We start from the raw sequence: 15424 nt of genomic DNA on the forward strand, positions 1-15424 counted from the left end.
AGATTATTGAAGATCACTAAATTAACCAAGAAATCTCTAGAATATAGTAATTTTTTCACTGGCTGGCAACCCTGGATCAATGTTTGGCGATTTAAGACCAGAGGGTAAATATTAAAAACTGTTTGCGCCATTTTCAGTGTAGTGCTTGGTGACTTCATTTAAAAAGTGGAAAGTTTCAAATAAAACTAGATACTTGATCCAATTGCAATAGGATTAAAGCTGAATTGTCTCATAGGTAATAATTATTCTCATTTTCAGTATTTTTCTGATTCGGCTGTCAAAATCCAACCTGGATAAAACCTGGCTAAGCTAGCTCGAGAAAATCATAGCAAGTTCAGTTGCCTAGTTGACTTTAAGCTGACTGACCTATTGGTCAGTTCGTAATTAGAGCGCCTGCTTTCCATCATTCTCTGGTATAGATTCCATATATTTATTACATCATATTTTGATATATTTCATAAGCTTATTATTTTCGAGTGCACAGGGAGAAACCGGTTTTGCAACAGATCAAGAACAACAGTGTGGTCGCTATAATACACAAGTACCTTCAAAATTATAAAATATACCATACCCTTTGTGTTGGACATGCTGAAATTTGAAATATTTGCACTTGCGCACGACTTCCTGTCTGCTTTGAAAAAAACCTCTGGGAACTGGGTGACGTAAGACAGGCGACGCAACTCTCATTGCAAATGAGGCAATAGGGAATCAGTCTAAAAATTAAACCAGTTGAGAAAGGATCTCGAACTCTAGTTTCAATTTTAATTATCGGAATCTGATTTAGCCAAGTGTCAAACCAGGTAAAGGATATGAACTAAGTAATTTCAGTAGAAGAAGAGGTAAAATCCTAGAAAAGGGCTTTTGTCTATCATTGAGTCTATTTAAGGAATGATTCAAATTGAGGCTTTTGTTCGACTAGCCTAGATAAAGAAAAGCCTATGAATTACCTTAATTTTCAGTTATCAGTTTCTTTTTCTCTGGCTTTAGTTCTGAAAAAGTAATTCCTGTTATTTGAGTAGAATTTTAAGCCATATCAATGTTGTTTTTTTCGAAGTTTAGGAAATGTAGCCTATTTGCACATATATAAAACCTTATATATTGGGATTGAGCAAAGTTCTGGAACAGAAAAGTTGTTGGTTAGCCTACTTCAGTTAAACAGAAGATGTATTTTGTAAGTTTTCATTTTATAACACAGAGATTTTTAAAGGTCAGGACCATCTAAAAAGAGAAGGAGCAGAAGTAGGTAGCTCAAAATACCTTCCTGGGTCATACTTTAGCCTGTAGACCCATCTCCGAAAGTTTCATTTTCCTAACCTGGCCCCTTTCCAGGATAGCCAAAAGTAGGCCTAACTAAAGCAGGATTTTACCATGGCCTAGTTTGATAACCCCATCCTAGGGTTTAATTATAGGCCTTGTATTCACTTAACTCAGCAGCTTTGCAATTTATCGAGAATTCCCCCCCCCATTAGCCTAAAACTTTGTTGAAATAGCCCCTCTTCTAACATTTTACCTGTAATCATGTCAACAATAGCTCGAGAGCCTAATCTAGTTACAATAGCCTAGACCTGTGCTTTATTTTGACACAGTCATAAGTTGAAAGCCAGACTGCCCCGTGGGTCATGCATGGGAGTTATTTGCCATGAAGCAGGGGGCAACTGCCCCTCCCAGACCTTGGTCCTCCTAGATCCTAGTTTGCCCTCTTTGTCCCAGCTTAAATATGTTTTCTTCCAAAATCTTGCCAAAACTAAGATAAACCTGCATAATTCAAGCATTAACTGAAACAGATCAGTTTTTTAGTACGTATTTACCTTAATAGTACGCTACTATAAGTTACCTTTATATAATACTATTAAGTACCTCTCATACCTCCGTTGTACTAAACAGCTTATTCTTTAGTTTTTACTGTCATTTTCACTTGATTTGGAAAAATTGGCTCCAACTTTGTCCCCTTCCCAGGGTTTTAACGAAATACGCCCCTGGGTTTATGGCTCTCGCCTGTGGCTCCTATAATGCACTTGTAGACTATCGAAATGTATGTGCAAAGGAGGATCAATCTAAGATAATCATAAGGATAACTTTTAAATGCTCTCCGAGGCATTAGAATCCACCTCCAGGGGGTGGGTAGTTATTTTCACGGAATTAATCGCAATGAGAGAGTCTTTATCTTAACCTTATCGTTGTATTTTGCTCTCGTTTAATTTTTTTTGTTACATACTATAGCCTACTTTATACTCGGCTATTTTTATATTTATATTCGTTATTATATTATTATAATATATATTATATTCGTTATTATATTATTATATTTATATTATTTTATTTATATTTAATTTATATTTATATATTCGGCTATTTTGTTCTTTGAAGGCACCATTTGTTTAGCTCCCTCCCTGTAACTCAACTGCAACAGCATCTCCCTTTTCTAAAAAAATATCTTACATTGTCCCTTTCCTTTGGACTAAGGTTTCGACCACGCCTTGTAATCGTTTTGATTATGATGATTTATACCTTGCTATAAAGTCCTTGGTGGATTTTTTTTTAACAAGGGTTCTATTGTAAGTCTAGTCAGGGGCCCTGAAAGTAAAGCTGTTAAGCGTACCCACAATTTGACCTGTTTTTACACGAACGATTAACGGTTAGGAGGGTTTCCTAGTGTAAAGAAACACTTTATACATTGGATTTTTAGAAGTGCTACATGATTTAATACCCCCCCCCCCCCCTCTAATGCCAGGATGCAGTCCAAGGACGTCAATTAGGGGGGGGGGTACTTTATTCTAACAAACTCCTTCTTGGTATTTATGTCTTAAGTGCATTTTTGGATATTTTTAATGAAAAGAAAAACGTAATTGCCCCCTAACTAGATTTTTAAATTATCTGGACCTCCTTTTTTTTTCAAATTAGTGATATTTAAGAACCGAAGGTTAATAGCAATCTATCAAAATAAGATAACAGCCTAGCCTTTAGCCTAGGACAAATAAAAGGTTTTTACAATGAATATTACCCCCAAAAAGGTGTTCTTGACGCCAAATTTTGAGAATTTCTTTTTTTCTGTTGCAATTAATAGGCCACTCTCGTAAAAAAAAACCGTATACGTGTATATCTAGCCCCCTCCTCCAATTCAGAAAAATCTCATTCCCACTAAATCTCTTGGATTTGTGCGCCTATGAGTAAGGCGCACAAGTAATAATATTCTGAATAAGTAATATTCTATAATTGAAAATCTAAATAATATACATTTTCTTTTTATAATATTAAGCACATTTTTAAAGCATTACGAAGGAATAAATTACAACCTATTATTTTTTTTCCTGTAGACTAACAGAGCGAAAAATGAGCATTACGTAATTTGGTTTCCAGGTTTCATGAAATCTAATTTTGGAGGTTCTTTTGTCGTGTGAATTCAAGTCACGAGTTCCAAATAGGTAATCACGTGTGCATCTAGTTTCTTTTTTGAAGCTTGTGGTTTTTGATAACTGAATAACATGTTGTAATAACGGTGCTCTTACGCAATGGACTAACTAGCACTTTATTCTTTTTATTGTAACATCTGTTTAATTACCTTTGGCTGTCAATTAAAACCAAGAAAATAGTTGGTGACTAAATGAATATAATAATTTGGTCTAGTTGATCTTCGATATATCGGGTGAATATCTGTAGTTTTTTGATAGTATGTTACTTCAATTCGATTACTGCATTTCTCTTACTAAGGACGTCCCTAGGATTGGTGGTTCAGGGTAAAATTAACCTCGGCACCAGCCGCCCCTACCTCAATTTTTATGTGAATTAGGAAATGAATGACAATCACATGTACAACAAGTCCTCACAGCCGCATCCTCAGCAATCCCCCCTGGTGCTGCATTTACTACTAAACCCTGTGTCTCACTAGCACACAGTAGCTGTATAAAATCTAAACACAATTTCAGGTTCTTCCTTTTGGAACAAAATTCCCAGAAGCTAAAACTCAGAATTTATAGTAGCAATAACGGAGAGGACCTCCGTCCTTACATATGGTTGTGAAACTTGGAGTATCACTGCGCAACTAGGAAAACGACTATGGGCATTCGATAATAACTGCCTAAGATATATTTTGAATATACATTGGACTGAGAGAATAAGAAATGATGAGATTTATACCATAACAAACCATACCCCCATCCTTGATACCATTAGAAAGCGACGATGGATGTATTGGGGGCACATGGTGCGAATGGGTGATGGAAGGCTACCTCATGACATATGGTGTTGGATACCCCCCGGCCTCCGCAAGTCAGGGAGACCCAAAATGACAATTGGCAGGATGTTAGAGAAGGAGGCGAAGCTGGCGAGGTCCTCGATGGAGGAGCTTTGGTCGAAGGCTCAGGACAGGTCGTCGTGGCGAACCACTGTTGCTGCCTTGTGCGCCCTCAGGCGTGGGAGGACCTAAGTCTAAGTAAGTCTGAAGCCTCTAGCAGGTGATCAGTTTAATGCGAAAAATACATAAGCAGATGTTGATTTGCATGTTTGTTTCTCCCTAATCATGGGTGGCAATATTTTCCTAGGGATGGCAAGCCTTTGAAACATTCTCGTGGGGTAAGAAGCGCAAAGATTTGAAAGAAGAATTTTTGCAGTTCCCCCTCGTCTGAGGTTGGAGGAAGTCATAAATGAAGATTTAAAGGACATGGGAACTTCCCGAAAGGGTAAAAAGGGAGGCCTTGAATAGATTAGGTTGGGGGAGGAGCGTGCGTAGCAGTGTTGGCCTCAGGTGGCTTGGTACTGCAGTGAGTTATTAGTAGTAGAAATAATTACGCGATTTATCCCTCCCCAGGGGAGGGGTAAATATTTCGTCAGACTGAGAACCCTGAGGGTTTTATACAAAATTATCCATTTGTTAGAAAATTGAATCCTCATAAAGTTCTGGCTGAGTACGTCTATGGACTTTTCAAAAGTGAGATATTGAAGTTTCAAAATATATATATTTCAAAATATATTCCTCATAAAACTGTTCAACTGTGTGAGATATGTTTCTGTAGGAATCAATCTGAATAGTATGAAGGATTCCAAGGATTTTTTTTGTAGAATTGATCTTGAAAATACTCCAACGCATTAGATATCGCCTGACATTGTGCGAATTCCCTAAAATGCAGGGGGAGTGGCAAGAATTTTTCTGAATATTAGTGAAGATAGAAAAAAATTGTGAAAATAGTAAAATCTCAAAGTTTCAAATTCAGGTTATGGTAATCCTTAAAAAAGAGTTTTCAATGAACGGTAAACATCTAGAACGAATGCTATTTTTTGAAAACATTTTTGTTCTTCTAATATGAAATTGGTAGCCGGCTCGGAGAGAAAAATATAAAACTAAACTATTTATTAAATAAAAAAAAAGTTTTTTCTACTTAAAATAAGGAGCAACATTAAAACTTGAAACGAACAGAAATTATTACGTATACGAGGGTGCCACCCCTCGTCATCCCATCAAAACGATCGCATTTTGATGCTTATTAAAATATGCAACATTAGATTAGGTTAGCTTCGCTCTTTACGCTAAAGTTCGAATTTTGTGCCTATTCTATAAGAATGTCTCCTGAATCACCAAGGCCGTTTAATTGGATAAACAGCTCTTTCAGAAGGTACTAAAAAACTTTAGTGCAAAGAAGGAGGTATTGACGAGGGGTGATCTCCTCGTATACGTAATCATTTGTTCGTTTTAAGTTTTAATGTTGCTCCTTACTTTCAGTTGAAAAAATTTGTGTTTTTGTTTAATTTCTGATCGTTTTTAAATACTGCTGGGAAATCCGGCTCTCTCCATGGAAAATTCCTTTCCTACATGAAAAGTTCATCCACGGAAAGATCCTCTCATGTACCCCCGCCCCCTAACCTCCCGACCCATCACTAGAAAAATCCCTCCTGAAAACGTCTGTATTTTTCCCAATAACCAATACTATATGTAAACAATGGGCGGAGTTCATAACCTGCAGTCCTTCCCCTGGGGACTGCGGGGGGAGGTAAGTCATTCTAAAGGACCTAATTATTAGATATTTTGACTATATTGAACAACATGGCCATCTAAAAATATTGATCGGGTGACTGAAGAAAAATGAGAGTGGGAAAGGGCTATTTGCCCTCCTGTATTTTTTGTCTCTTACAAAGGGCACTAGAACTTTTGGTTTCCGCTCAAATGAGCCCTTTCCCAACCTTGTACGATCACTGGTTTGAAATGATCACCCCTGGGAAACAAAAGGACCAATAAACATTCATCCATGATCTTTCTTCTGGCAAAAAAAAAAATGCAAAATTCCACAGAACCACAGTAGGGTTCTCTGGTATGCTAAATCTGATGGAGTGATTTTCATCAAGATCACTTGGTGTTTTGTGGGTATTTCCTCCCTTTTCAAAAAATTGGGCAAATTCTCTCAGATTCGTAACTTTTGATGGGTGCCATTAAATTTGATACATTTTGCATATTTTAATAAGCTTTAAAGTTCGATCGTTTTGATGTATCTATTGTTATCAATACTCTGTTGCTTAGAGCTTCGGTTACTATTGAGCCGTATCGCTCCTTACTATTCGTTACCACTATTTGACTTTTTGCAAATTTAACAACTAAGCTCTTATTTCTTTGATCCAAGTTTTTTTTTTTTTTTTTTTTTTTTTTTTTTTTTTTTTTTTTTTTTTTTTTTTTTTTTTTGAGTGGTGGAGATTGGGCAGACCTTCGGAAAAATGGCAGCTAAAATAAAAACGAAAGTTGGATTAGCTGGTCAGCTGAATGTAAACACTCGTGCCTTTTTTACACAGCCGATACAGAGACATGCGGCAAAGTCTGGATGCAAACTATATGACCCCAGGGTAGATCATTCTGTTCGGATAATTCGCTATGGAATGCCTTGCTGCCTTCAATTATTACGTTATTGGTTGCATAATAGTGCGAAAAGAATTTCGGAGAAAATACACGCTGATACACGGCACAACATTGTGTAAATTGTTTCACGTGTTTAAGAAAATAATGCTTGGAATAGCGGGATGTCGTGTTTTATATAACAGGTTTACAAATCCATATTTTTTTTTGCACAATTTCTACCATATTCTTATTTACTTTTATGCGTCAAAAGATAGCCCCTTCTTGTCCGTGAATTAAATTCCAAAGTAAGTGCCTGGACAGTGTTGAACACCAATTTTGCCGCCTGGAAAAATCCTCCGAATATGCCCCAATTTAACATGGCAGTATTAGTGTTGAACAACATGGCTATCTCAAAAATTCGATCGGGTGACTGGAGAAAAATGAGAGTGGGAGAGGGCTATTTGCCCTCCTGTATTTTTTGTCTCTTACAAAGAGCACTAGAACTTTTGGTTTGTGTTTACTCCACTATTTATCTTGTGATGTAAGTGGGTTTTAAATAAACATTATTATTATTATTACTAAGGGTTTCTTGACTGAACACTAAACAGTGTTGAACACCAATTTTGCCGCCTGGAAAAATCCTCCGAATACGACCCAATTTAACATGGCACTAGCCATGGCAGTGTTAGTGTTAGCCAATGACTGCGTAATACATTTGGGGATAAGCATTTATTAATATTTTTACGGTTTTCAGTGGAACATGCAGTAAGGATATTTTTTATTTCAGAAGCTATATTATGGTCACAACGAATCAAGAAGAATCATTGCAGTCTGATTATTACTCTGGTGATAGAAGCACAGATAGAGAAATGAATCTTTCAAATGATGTTTATGTTGGAACTTCCAGCTGTGATGAGTAGGTTTTTAAGACTAAATTTATTGACTAGATTAGTCTACCTGTGACTATTTATTGTGAAGGCATGTCCATTTTCAAAAATCGTAGATAGTGGTGGTCTCACATAATGAAAATCTGCGATGCGTAGCCCGAAGAGGAGGGGCATGGGGGATATATACTCAGGATGGAAAATGTGGTGCTCTGAACTGCATACCAGGTGGATAAATTTGTGGATAAATGTTTTAGTCCTCCTTTTAAGCGTGTCTCGGATTCCGAGTACTCAACTTGGATGGTGATTGAACATATCACGATTCAATTGAATTCTGTCACAAAATCCATACTGGTTACACAAAGCACAAGAAACTGCAGAGAAGGGAGCTGTCTATCAGAGGCCAAGTTGACCTAAGGGGAAAAACAAAGCCCGGATACCCAAACTTAGATTGGGAAGACAATTCATAGAATAACAAAGTGATTCACTGAGGGATGTCAAGTAGCTTTGACTAGTTTTTTTTTCCTGTCGAACTGTGCAATTTAGGTTAAAATGGGGAAATTTTCAGTGTCCATGTCCAAAAGGTTTAAATAGGTAGTTTTTAAAGTAATCGTTTGTGGCTTCATCACATAATTAGATATTGTTTATGTGTGTTGTGATACGGATTAAAATGTTAAGAAGCCAATTGATCAAATCCATTAACTAAACAGCAGGGAAAATTGTCACATCCGTGAAGACAGAAAAAATAGTGAAAAAAAATTATGCTTTCCCTATCCACCTCTTCCAACTGTGGTTACCTGGCTGCTTGAATTGTTAATGCTAGACATGTCTAGAATTCCAATCTGTCGTAAAAAAAATATTGATTTTACCATATTTGGCTATTTTACTACAAGAAACCCTTAGTAATAATAATAATATTTATTTAAAACCCACTTACATCACAAGATAAATAGTGGAGTAACGCAAAAAAAAATATGATTCAAAAATGAAAATCAACAGTAGCATTACATAAAAAAAACAATAAATCACCAATAGCGATTAAACAACAATAGCATAAAATAAATGAAATTAATAAAACAAGCGAATCAAACCTTGGTGAGGCGACAAATGCCGAAACGCCATTTTCGAAAGCTTTTCGTGTAAATCCGTCAGCTTCTCACTAATATTCGAAAGGTAAAGCTTATTTATCAGTTTCGATTCCTATACCAAAGAGGAAGATAGAGAAGATATTAACAAAAACGGAAAAAGGCCACCCGAATATCACTAAAATCCTGATTCCTAAAAATAGGGTAAAGAACAGAATCATCTGAAAAAATAAAATAAAGTTTTTCAAGGGAGATACGATTACATTTGCCTCGGTGGGCTATAATTTTAGAGTAATAATAATTGAATTATGGTTGCTCAATTCGCGGAGATTACCCTGCTCTGACTGCATCGGGAAGATTGTATTTCGTACCATAAACCGGGTAAACGGTAGTATTGCGAGGCTCTACTATTTCTAGAAAAGTTAGAACGGTACTACTTTATTATATGGTTGGTACACACACTTGAGAATTTGGATCTACAGATCAGACAATAATCGTTTATATTTGAGAGTATTTGAAGAATATTAGCTTAGGCTCAGTTGAAATCAGTGTTGTAGGTATATTTTTATTAAATAATTAATATATAGAGATGGCATTTTGGTAGGGTTAGGTTAGGTCTTTAATATAATTTGCGGTCCACCTACCATAATTCTTTGTTGTAGTTTTCATAATTTGATACTAAAATATTGTATTTTCGTCGTATTTTTGTATATTTCATTATGAGTAACCTAACTTAATTTCTCGAGTGTGTACCATATAATACATATAATACAGCAATTTCCATTGCTATCAAAGTTTTTTCCCTATAAATATTCAGAGGTAAAAAATAGCAAGAAAGTTAATAATTGAGACATAAATTACAATTAGCTCAGTGACGTCTGATGTGAACAAAGTAGTTCCTCCGAAGAGCAGTGGTGGCCTTTTTTTTGGGGGGAGGGGTATTATCCCTCCTAGTTTTTAAAAATATCCTTTGGTATTTTCATAAAAAGTGCCCTTTTTGCAATTTTATTGAAAATATACTGCCCCCCACCTCTCCCAAACATATTTGTGAATCGGCGCAACTGCTTGAGGGGAGGCAAATTCATTGGAAAAGTAAAAACGGGTGGATCAAACGTTCTGAAATTTATTGCTATTGGAAACAAGGCCGTATCTAGGGGTGACGTTGAGCTCACGAAATGTTTGTTGGACTTGTAATGACGTAACAAAAATCTTACTATGATCGTAATCGGAAAATTGTAATCACTACGTGTACGTTACTACTACCACTAAAAACTCACTGCAGTACCAAGCCGCCTGAGGCCAACGTTGCCGCTAACATCATTTTTGAAACCTCTAGAGGATTTTTTACTATTAAGAACTAAACTAAGAAAGATCTGTTCAAAAAACGTGTTAAGCATTAACTGCTTTGTAGTCATTTCAAAAGTTAGTCCTTGTCTAAAATAAAAGAATAGAGAATGGGGATACTCATTCTCTAATCTCATAAAAAAAAAATAAAAAATCTCATAAAAAAATATTCTTTATATTTTTAAAATATTCCCATAAAAAAATTATTTAAAAAAAATTATTCTCATTAAATCATTATATTCTCATTATATTAAATATATCTCATAAAAAAATTATTCTCATTTAAAAATATTTAAAATATTCTCATAAAAAAAAAAAATAATTAAGAATCCTCTTTCTTTTCTAGGGCAGTCAACATGTCTTCCTCGGCTTCATTGCATCGTAAACAGCGAGAATTTATTCCAGACGCGAAAAAGGACATAAACTACTGGGATCGTCGCCGTCGCAACAACGAGGCTGCAAAACGTTCACGAGAGAAAAGGCGAATCAACGACATAATTCTTGAGCAACGAGTTTTAGAATTGACAAAGGAAAACCATATTCTAAGAGCACAGCTAAATGCAATAAGGGATAAATACCAAATTTCGGCTGAAAATATTATCTCGATGGACCAGATTGTAGCTTCAATGCCGACACAAGAGCAGATTATAAATTTTTCAAGATCCCGTTCAAGGGCGTATACACCGTCCGTTAGTGTCGAGCCTCCAGTGCGCCAGTCAGTTGTTGTGTCAAGAATAACACCAACTTCGAATTTTGACCACATCTATAGCCGAGTTCATGAGGAAGATCAAATGAGCTCAATGACATGCGACACAAAGAGGGAGTACTGCTCATCTGGTGATGAAGCTCCTCCTTCTCCTTCAATAGCACAATATGAGTCATATTCATCATCAGGCCTACCTTTCAAGCTCCGCCATAAGACACATCTAGGCGAAAAAGAAGCAGCTAATACCCTTTTAAGTCTGACAGAAGTCAAGGAAGAAGCAATAAATTTGAAATTGTTACCACGTGATCAAAACAGAGAATCCCCTCTACCGAGTGGAAGCTTCAGTGATTCCGGTGTTTCATCATATGATTGGTCAAATGAAGAAGGCCCAGAGGTAAAAAGACCTAGGCGAGATGACAATGGCCAAAACGACGATGCCATACGTGACCAGTTGGCTCGTTTAGCGTCAGAAGTTGAATCCCTGAAGTCCATGTTAAATTCAAAACCAGTAAACTAAACCGATATATATGTATGTGTATATATTCATTGATTGTCACTATTAGTTAGTGTCTATTGTATTGTCTTCATGTTGAATTACGTAGTAATTCATGTTTACTGCATTATTTTAGTGTCTTCATGACGTATAAACAGTGCTGCCATAAGGGAGTTTAGTGTTACGTTGGAAGTGATACTGTGCTAATATAAAATTGTTGCTGTATGTAATTATGTTCATTTAAAAAGATGTGCTTGTGAAAGATAGAAATCAAGCTTCAAAGTGTATCTGTTATTTTGATTCGCCTTTTAAATTAGATATGCCATCAAAAAGAACGATCTTTGGCATTCTATCATCCGTCATCCATAGAATGTGCCCTAGCGGGATTAAACGATACTTTTTGACGAAAAATTAGGTTACGAAAATTACCATTAAAATTGCTTTCAATTTTTTAGGTTAAATCTAGTTTATTATGCTCATTTCTAGTATTGTTCACTTGGTGAATGACATAAGGGTCTTTGCAGTTACTTGTGATGGTACCTATTCCTCTTTCTTGTGGTAGAAGGTCTATCGGGTCTCATCTTTCTTTTTAGTGACAAATTATTTATTTACAAGCTCGAATCGAGAAAAGAATACGAAATGTTTAAGTAATTTGAGGGTAGTCATTTAAATCGGAAAAGGAACTGCTAATAAATTTTAGAATATCCAGTATATTTCTTTGTGCGATTTGTATTAGTTTGTGAATTCTTTTGTTTAACAACTTAAGATAACAAGTTTCATTTAGTAACATATTCTTGAATTTGAATAATTTGAATTTGTTAATTGAGAAAAATTTGTTTTTATTATTTAATATAATTGCATACCAACGAATTTGATATAACATCCTATTCAACTATTCATTCGGTTGAGCCTCCATTCCACAAGCACGGATATGACATCTGTGTCGATCCATTTAGGCCATACCCTTAGATAGGACTTCGGAACCTGACGACCTAATTCGTCAATGAAAAGCTATACAAGTCTTTATTTTAATTGTGAGACACACTTCAGTTTGCTTGCAGTTAAGGTAAACTTAGTATGACTGAACCAACACTCAAGTCTTATACCCGAGCCACATTATAGTCACACATGTAAATAAAAAAAGAGCCACTGTGCATGGAATTTTGGTGATTTTTTACATCACATGCGCTGCTGAAAGGGAATATTGAGAGCCTGGGTTAAAAAGCCAGCGTCATCTCTAATTTTGTTTGAATTATTCTCTTCTAAGACTATTGTCTTTGTACCTTTTTCAGCTTCATCAATTACCAAACTGCTCCTACTTTTTTTTTAATTAAAAAAAAATGTCTTCTAAATCTTTTCTCTGATTGGTATTGAAAATTACGCTCAAAAGTTGAACATAGTCAAACTGTCTAAATTACGCATGGAATACAGTATTGCCGCTGTAGTTTTGCGTAATTTTGTTGTTTGCCGGTAATTTTGACTATAGTATAGATCGGGCAGTTTGTATCAGGTAAAGATTTTTTTTTAAATTAACCCTTGCTTGTTTTTGTTGAGTCAACCTGGTTCTGTTTAGCTGCCCAAAGTGAGGGGTATCTATATACTGCCCTTTATACTTTTATCGCTCCATGTTGATGTGTATTAATAATAGTTTTTGAGACAAATCAACCAGTGTAGATTAAAGGATCATAAAGCCCAGGAGGTTAATCAGAGAGGCAATTTGAGTCCGTCTCTGAGAAAATTACAATTAGCACCATCTAGTATTACTTACCGGAATCATTAAGTTAATGATAAAACTAAGTGAAAAATATTGTTTTGGTTTTTGGATAGGCAATGTTACTTTTAGTATATAAAGTACACATTAAAAGTAATATTGCCTATTAGAAAATTGTTATTTTATGAAAATGTAACTTCTTATTTTTCATGTTTTTGTCCGATCTCAAATTATTACATGTCGTTGTTCGGTGTTATTTTTATGAAGTACATTGTATTAACATAATTTATGACAAATATAAGTGAAATTAAAGTTGTAATTTCTGCCTTTATCTATTTTTAACTAGCTAGTAGGTAATCTAAGGGACATCTCCAGTGGCTTAAACTTGCCTAACTTGATCCAGCCACTAATAAATGAATTGCAGATTGAAGAGTACTTATATCTCCTATTCAGAATATTGTCCCTAATAATGATTGGTTCCCTCAACTGGCTCTGCCTCTAGATTTTCATGCTTGAAGGAATTTTTAAACGTAGTATTTTTATTTATTCGTTTTTGGAAAACCTCAACTAATCATTTTTGAAGAACTTCATCTAATCAAATTGTTTAAAGATTTAGCATCTTTTGAATGCCCATTTTGCATTAATTAATCAATAATGGGACCTAAAGTAGTGCATCTTTTTTAGATTTGATTTTGCATTTACAAACAGCTTTGCCCCCCTCTAAGTTTTGTGAATTAGCACCCCCATTGAAGTGCAGATTATTGAATTTGGAATACCATCAGGAGGGGCGCTTAGTTTGTGTGACTTGAATCCAACAAAGTGGCTTTAGGACTTTTTACGAGGTTGTGCTCTATTTCTGTTCGTATGGATGATTTTGATGGAGTTTATCTTAAGAAGCACAGCAAAGGCAGTGGGAGGACACGAAATCAAATGGGGAAGTAAAACTTTCTTGGAATTAGATTACGCTGAGGATTTAAGTGTCCTAGATGAAAGTGTGAGCAAAATGAATGAATCTTTAGAGGTTTGGCGAGTTCAGAGTGCTAGAATATATTTAAAAGTTAACGTTAAAAGACTAAGTCACTAAGAGTAGGAATAAATGATGATGAAAAAGTGACGTTGGGTAACCAAAAGATCAATCAAGTGGACATCTTCACTTACATAATTAGTATTATTAGTAAAAGTAATGGGTGCAGTGAAGGTGTTTAAATTAGAAGAGGTAAGGCTCAGGGTGTTTTTTTTCACAGTTGAAGTAAGTTTGGAAGAATAGGAAGGTAAAAGCATTAGCATTCTGAAAAATGGATGAAGATTTGTTAGATGTTTTCAGCAAATTGCGTTCAGGTTGTTTTGGGTACCCGTCTGACCGATCGTATTTCAAACAGTAAGCTCTACGAAAAGTGCTGTTCAATCCCGCTTCCTAGGGATATAATGAGAGAAAGGTTGAAGTGGCTAGGATACGTTCTACGGTTGAAAAAATTATAGATTGTCTTTTTGGGCAACCGTCTGGGGCTAAGTGAAAAGCAGGTCGTCCTCAGTTTGGGTATGAGGATATAGTAGGAACGTATTTAAGGGAAATGGGAGCTTCCTGGGAGGGTGTAAAGGGGGAGGCTTTCAATAGATTGAGATGGAGGAGGAGCTTGTGTACCTTTGTTGGCCTCAGGCGGCTTGGTGTTGTGGTGAGTTGTTAGTAGCAGTTTTAGGAGTTCTTCTGAAGGAACTGGAATAAGAAGTCTAACTTTAGCGTAAAGATTTATGTCCGTTTTAGGTTTTAATATTGCTTTTCGCTTTGAGATAAAAAAAACTTGTTATTTTGATTAGTTTCTGACTGTTTTTCAAATCATGCTGGAAATCTCCCTTCCTGTCCCGTTTAAAATTCCCCTAAGAGACCTTCATATCCGTATAAAATTCATCCTGTAGAAAATCACATCCCCCCGCAGAGAATTTCCCACAAAATATTTCCGTATAGTTCTTAACATATAGTATGTGTATACAGTGGGTAAATTATGTAGCTTCCAGCCCTTTCCCCAGAGTCTGTGGGGGAGGAGGAGGTTCATCGAACCACCATTGATTTGATATGATCACCCCGAAAAAAAAAGGCTCATCCGTGATCTTTCTTTCTTCTGACGAAAAACACAAATTTTCAAAGAAAAGCCTACTTGTAGGGATCTGATATGCTGAATTTGATGGTGTGAATGGTGTAAAATCGCTTGACTGTTTGGAGATGTTTCTCCTCATTTTTTCGAAAATGATGCAAATTTTCTTTGGCTTGTAGCTTATAATGAGTAACATTAAATGAAAGGAATTTTATACATCTGGATTCAGTACAAAAGTCAATTCTTTTAATGCACTAATTGTTATCAAAATTCCTTTTCTTAGTGTTTTGGTAAGCA

General features: G+C 35.8%; 1 protein-coding gene across 1 annotated transcript; it reads left to right on the forward strand.

Moving 5' to 3' along the window:
• The first annotated feature begins 215 nt into the window (after positions 1-215).
• Positions 216-13362, forward strand: LOC136032655 (nuclear factor interleukin-3-regulated protein-like). The gene is made up of 3 exons (XM_065712939.1): positions 216-235; positions 7602-7730; positions 10474-13362. The coding sequence occupies exons 2-3, from the start codon at positions 7612-7614 to the stop codon at positions 11348-11350; spliced, it is 996 nt and encodes a 331-aa protein (XP_065569011.1). The 5' UTR covers positions 216-235; positions 7602-7611; the 3' UTR covers positions 11351-13362.
• The last annotated feature ends 2062 nt before the right edge of the window (positions 13363-15424 follow it).

The sequence above is a fragment of the Artemia franciscana genome, chromosome 11 (assembly GCF_032884065.1).
Source record: "Artemia franciscana chromosome 11, ASM3288406v1, whole genome shotgun sequence".
Taxonomy (NCBI): Eukaryota; Metazoa; Arthropoda; class Branchiopoda; order Anostraca; family Artemiidae; genus Artemia; species Artemia franciscana.

Excerpts from the sequence above, each read along its gene's own strand:
- LOC136032655 (XM_065712939.1), top strand. The coding sequence starts at position 7,612 with ATGGTCACAACGAATCAAGAAGAATCATTGCAGTCTGATTATTACTCT. Across the intron at positions 7,731-10,473 it reads GGAACTTCCAGCTGTGATGA|GGCAGTCAACATGTCTTCCT; the intron begins GTAGGTTTTTAA and ends TTTCTTTTCTAG.